The sequence below is a fragment of the Gobio gobio genome, assembly GCF_949357685.1.
Source record: "Gobio gobio genome assembly, chromosome: 6".
Classification (NCBI taxonomy): domain Eukaryota; kingdom Metazoa; phylum Chordata; class Actinopteri; order Cypriniformes; family Gobionidae; genus Gobio; species Gobio gobio.
In genome coordinates this window covers 30,334,072-30,340,071 of record NC_137102.1, presented here as the reverse complement: position 1 = coordinate 30,340,071, position 6,000 = coordinate 30,334,072, and the positions used below count along the sequence as shown (strand labels likewise).

Sequence of the window (6,000 nt, the reverse complement as noted above, 5' to 3'; positions counted from 1 at the left end):
CTCAGATAAGTGGTGTATATAATATAATTATAATGTAATTTTATCTATGTACAAATTCATACACACTTTTGTGTGGGTGTAGAAAACATGTGCATGTAGAATAAATCTGACACCATTTTGTCATTGCAAATTCCATATCCAAATTAATTAATTTGCAATTAAGTCACATAGAAACATAAACTCTTACACATATGGCTTGAGACGTTTCAAGCTATTTTTCAAATCATTGGATCAACAATTGTCTGTCCAAGAATGGACTTTACTGCTGATTAATATTTTGGTAGACAAATTACTCTGTGAAATGTTTAATTTAGTTCCAAAGTGTCACTCAAAACTGTCTCTTAAGATTGGTATATAATACAGCTTTCACACTGCTCCACATGGAAAAATTTAAGAAAGAAACAAATAATAAAATAAAACGCCCTGCAAAACCTCTCAAAAAGTGCTTTCATCTAGTTTGATGCCTTTGAGACCTTTCCCCAAACCAGAACAAGGGAATCCACCTAAACTTGCCACTTCCACTCATTCATTTCTCTTCACTGTTCCCAGTGGTAAAATATATTCTGCATGGTTGAGATGGTTTTTACCCCTTGCAGGTGTAAACCTCTTCTCTTTGTGTGCACTGTTTGCATTCAACATAGCAGCACCAGCGCACCTGGCACTGGCACGGTCTCGTCACCACTCGGCTCTGAGTGTTGTGCCCCCTGCCACAGCAGATGGCCTCGCAGTTCTTATCCTTGTAGCATTTGCGGGCCAAGGTGCCTGCCGAATACTTGCTAGGCCTGCAAAAACTCGGTGAGTCCTCAATGTGAAGAAGATCGGGGGTGCGGGGAATGAGGTCCGCTTGAGGGCCCGGAGGGGGCTGTTGCCCCTGGGTTCGGGTCTGGGAGATCTCCCCCTCCCCAGTTGCCTCATTGGTTGAGCTGGCCACTTTGACTGAAGTCTCGTAACGCTGTTTGAGCTGCTTGCCAATTTCATGAAAGGGTGCCAGCTGCCTCCAGCATGTTTGCACGGTACACGAACCTGAAACTCCATGACACTTACAGGTGGTCTCCACCCCCGCCTTGATCACCTGTGTGGGACAAATGTTAAAAGTAGTGAGACGACACACATTAAAGGAATTACAGTCTCCAATTATCTCAGCAGACACAGCACAGAGCTCAGATATGATACATGAAAGACACAGTAAGTGCAATGTTTACCAAACCCTTATGTTACCCCTCATATTGAAAAATCTTCTAAGGCCAGTTAAACAAATGGGCAATGTTATTTACAAAATAGTATTTCAAAGTATTTCAAAAGCACATTGAGGCAATTACTTTGATGTTCCCACATCATTTGATTGCTTTAACCCTTTCCAAGACTGAAAAACAATATAATACAGGGCATTGAGGAGTAGGTATTTTCCTCATTCTTACTTAATTGCCATAATTATAGCTTTATCAAAAGCACCATCAGCTGTCATGAAAAAGCTGTGCTTTAAAATAGGTAAGTTATACAAGGATGCCATTTTTAAAATAAACTTTGACCAAAGAAGGTATTATTATGATAAAGGTTAGGTTTCTTGATATTTTTTAAGGAATTAAGGAATTAAAGCACCACTGATATGCAATAAAAGTTGTATGGATATATATATATATATATATATATATATATATATATATATATATATATATATATATATATATATATATATATATATTGTGGCAGGGTGAAGAATCACACAACACAGTGTTAGGTGAAAAGCCCCCGGAGGGTGGGTTTAATGTGAGCAGGTGAACAAATAGTGAGGTGAAGTCTTTGGTGCGCTGTGCTTCCTTCTTCCCGTGGGTGCAGTGGTGACTCGCGGTGACGTCAGAGGGACTGGGTGGCCGGAGTGTCACAGGCTGCTGTCTGAGAAAGAGAGAAAGGTTAGTGCGCTGCTTCATGGAGTGTTCGTGCTCAGACTGGTGTTCCCACGTGCGGTGCTTTATGTGGTGTGGTGATCGCCTGCAGCTGTGCCAATCCGGTCCGTGCTGAGTGCTGGCAGGTGATCGGTGTTTGTTGCCAGGGCGACGCTGACGAGAGCTCGGGAGACTTGTCACACTCCCCCCCCCTAAGCGTCGCTCTGGTCCTGTAACGATAGTTAGACACACACACTGGGGAACATAGGGGTGGGCGGGGAGTGCGCCCTGACAGACCTGCGTAAGCCGACCACAGCCTGGAGAGTCCGTCCGCGTTGGAGTTGGCCGTCCCGGCCCGATGTACCACCGTAAAGTGGAAGTCCTGGAGCGCCAGGAACCACCGCATCACCCTGGCGTTGGTGTCCTTGGCTCGGGCCATCCACTGCAGCGGGGCGTGGTCGGTCATCAGGGTGAAGCGGCGTCCCAGCAGGTAGTAGCGGAGCTCCAGGACTGCCCACTTTATGGCCAGGGCTTCCTTCTCCACCGCCGCATACCTGGTTTCGGCTGGGGTCAGCTTACGGCTGATGTACGTGACCGGATGCTCTTCACCTTCGCGGACCTGGGAAAGGACCGCCCCCAGGCCCGTGTCCGAGGCATCCGTTTGCAGCAGGAAGGGGCAGTTGAAGTCGGGCGCCCGCAAGACCGGCTCCGTGGTCAGGGCGGTCTTGATCCTCCGGAAGGTCCTGTCCAGGCTGCTGTCCCACTGCACCTTCTCCGGCTGCCCCTTCCTGGTCAGGTCTGTCAGGGGAGATGCTAGGGTGGAGAAGTCGGGGATAAAACAGCGATAGTAGCCCGCCAACCCCAAAAAGGCACGTACCTGGGTTTTGGTCTCCGGGCGGGGCGTCGACAGGATGGCGTCTATCTTCTTCTGCTGGGGCTGGATCAGTCCTCTACCCACCCGGAAACCCAGGTACTGAGCCTCGGCGAGGGCGAGATGGCATTTCCGGGGGTTGGCGGTTAGCCCAGCCCGCCGGAGTTCCAGGAGCACCCTCCGCAACCGCTCCAGGTGGTCCTGCCAGGTCTCGGAGTGGATGACTACGTCGTCGAGGTATGCTGCCGCGTACGCTTGGTGGGGACGTAGAAGGATGTCCATCATCCTCTGGAACGTAGCGGGGGCCCCGTGCAGGCCGAAGGGGAGGACTCGGTATTGCCAGTGCCCACTGGGTGAGGAGAACGCCGTCTTCTCCTTGGCGGAGTCGGTGAGGGGAACTTGCCAGTAGCCTTTCGTTAGGTCGAGCGTCGAAATATACCGAGCCCTCCCCAGGCGCTCCAGCAGCTCGTCCACTCGGGGCATCGGGTAGCCATCGAACTCCGAGACCTCGTTGAGCCGGCGAAAGTCATTACAGAAGCGGAGGGTGCCATCCGGCTTCGGGACCATGACGATGGGGCTGGACCAGGCGCTGCGTGATGGCTCGATTACCCCCGACTTCAGCATCTCACCGACCTCGTCCTCGATGGCCTGTCTCCGAGCCTCGGGGACCCGGTAGGGCCGCTGCCGCACAATGACGCCAGGTGGTGTGCGGATGGCGTGCTGGATGACTTTGGTCTGCCCGGGACGTGTGGAGAACACATCAGAGAACTGACGGACCAGATGATCCAGCTCCGTCTTCTGGGGGGCCGACAGCTGTGTTCCCACGTCCACGACCGGGGGCTCGACAGAGGCCAGTGCGCTGAGTTGGTCTCTGGTCCCCACCCACCTCTTCAACAGGTTAATATGATATAGCTGCTCTTCACGCCTCCGTCCTGGCTGGCGCAGCCGGTAGTTGACAGTACCCACTCGCTCTATGACCGTGAACGGGCCCTGCCAGGTCGCCAGAAACTTGCAGGCGGAGGTGGGGACCAACACCATGACCCTGTCGCCGGGCTGGAACTCGCGGGGTTGAGCCGCCCGGTCGTACAGCTGCCGTTGGCTCTGCTGGGCCTTCGTCAGGTGTTCCCGGACTAATGGCATGACCCTCTCGATCCGCTCACGCATTTCCCTCACGTGTTCGATGGCGGAGCGGAGAGGTGCCGGCTGCTGCTGTTCCCAGGCTTCCCGGGCCACATCCAGGAGCCCCCGTGGCTGGCGGCCGAAGAGTAGCTCGAAGGGGGTGAAACCCAAGGAGGCTTGGGGAACTTCGCGGACTCCGAAGAGGACGTATGGAAGCATCAGGTCCCAGTCTCGCTTATCTTCGGCGGCCACTCGCCGGAGCATCTGCTTGAGGGTTTGATTGAAGCGCTCTACTAAGCCGTCTGTCTGCGGATGGTACACTGTGGTCCGGATCTGCTTCACCTTCAGCAGCCGGCAGAGGTCAGCCATTAGCCGGGACATGAAGGGAGTTCCTTGGTCCGTCAGTATCTCCGCTGGGATGCCGACTCGGGTGCAGAGGAGGAAGAGTTCCTTGGCGATGTTTTTGGCCGTTGCTTTCCGTAGGGGAAGTGCCTCTGGATACCTGGTGGCGTAGTCGACAATCACCAGGATGTGTTCATGTCCACGGGCAGACTTCGGCAACGGCCCCACCAGGTCCATTCCAATTCGCTCGAAAGGTACCCCGATGATGGGCAGCGGTATGAGCGGACTGGGGGGAGGTGCTCGTGGCGCGGTCCTCTGGCAGGTGGGACAGGCTTGGCAGAACCGCTTCACTTCTCCATCCAAGCCCGGCCAGTGGAAACGGTCCCGGATGCGCTGGATGGTGTTGGCGGTTCCCAGGTGGCCGGCCATCGGATGGCTGTGGGCCAGCTCCATGACCATTTCCACGTTTGGTTTGGGAACCACGAGCAGTTCTTTTACCTCCCCCCTTCGCTGGGCGACACAGTACAACAGGCCGTTCCTGACGACGAAGTGCGGGAGAGGATGGGGTGCTGGTTGGTGCTCGTGGCCATCCACTGTCCGGACCTGCGACCAGCAATGCTTGAGCCGGTCATCTTCCAGCTGGGCCTTCGCGAACGAGCCCCCTCCCTGGACCTGTTGGAAGACATCAAAGAACACGTCAGTAACCGGGGAGGGGGACTCACCATCTCTCCCGCCAGGAGGGCGGTGTTGTGGCTCCTCTTCCGGCGGCGACGACTATGGGGGCGGCTCCCGGCCCGGCTGGCTGGCTGCGTGGTGGCCCGAAGAAGCTCCTCGAACCCCGGCCAGTCCCGCCCAAGAAGCACAGGAACCGGAAGGTCTTTCAACACGCCAACCTCCACTGGCCAGGCGCCAGGGCCCGCTGATATTGACACTCGGCGGGCCGGAACATGACGAGTGTCGCCGTGAACGCAGGTAATCGGGAGCTGTGCTTTGATGGCCTTCTGCGGTGGGAGGACGGTGGCTTGGACGAGACTGACCGAGCTCCCGGAATCCAAGAGGGCCAGGACCGACCGTCCATTCACTTTTACCTCCGCTCGCGGAGCCTCGCGGGGTGGGTCCTGATGCAGGCTGCAACCAGCCAACCATGCGCGTGCTGGCGGGGCCGGTTCCTCCGTGGGCATTGGTTCGTCCACGGGGCCGGGAGCCGCTGGCCTGTGTACTGGTCGCGGGGTACCTTCCGGCGTGCGTCGCTCCTGGACCACCCTCCGAGGGAAGGACGGCGCTCGCTCCCCAGGCTCGCGGTGCATCGCCGCCTCCGCCAACTCGATGGCTTCAACGAGCTCGGCGATGGTTGCCGGATTTGTCATTCCCACCGCCCGCCGGGTGGGCGGTGGGAGAGCTCGGAGCATCCGGTCCACGGTGACGCGCTCCGCAACCTGACCCGCGGTGGGTGTTCCCTCGAGCAACCAGTGACGTGTGAGCCGCGACAGTTCTGCGGCTTGGGCGCGGGCTGGGCGTCGAGGCTTGAACTTCCACTCATGGAACAGCTGGGCTGCGGAGATGGCGGATAGCCCAAGACGTCCGAGGATTTCTTTCTTAAGTTCATCATAATTATCAGCCGACTCAGCGGGAAGAGAAAAGTACGCTCTTTGAGCCTCACCAGACAATAGGGGTCCCAGGACCCGCGCCCACTCACTTCGTTCCCAGCTTTCCCGAACTGCCGTGGTCTCGAACATCTGCAAATACAGTTCAACATCATCTTGTGAGGTCAGTTTTGGCAGTAGT

The 6,000-nt window shown here is 55.6% G+C and overlaps 1 protein-coding gene across 1 annotated transcript in view; it reads right to left on the bottom strand.

Moving 5' to 3' along the window:
• Positions 1-583: 583 nt before the first annotated feature.
• Positions 584-6,000, bottom strand: part of wnt9a (wingless-type MMTV integration site family, member 9A) — a gene marked incomplete at both ends in the record, with an annotated part of 145,586 nt that continues 140,169 nt past the window's right edge. The window contains 1 exon segment of the mRNA XM_079819926.1: positions 584-1,072. Coding sequence (XP_079676052.1) covers positions 584-1,072 — 489 coding nt within the window.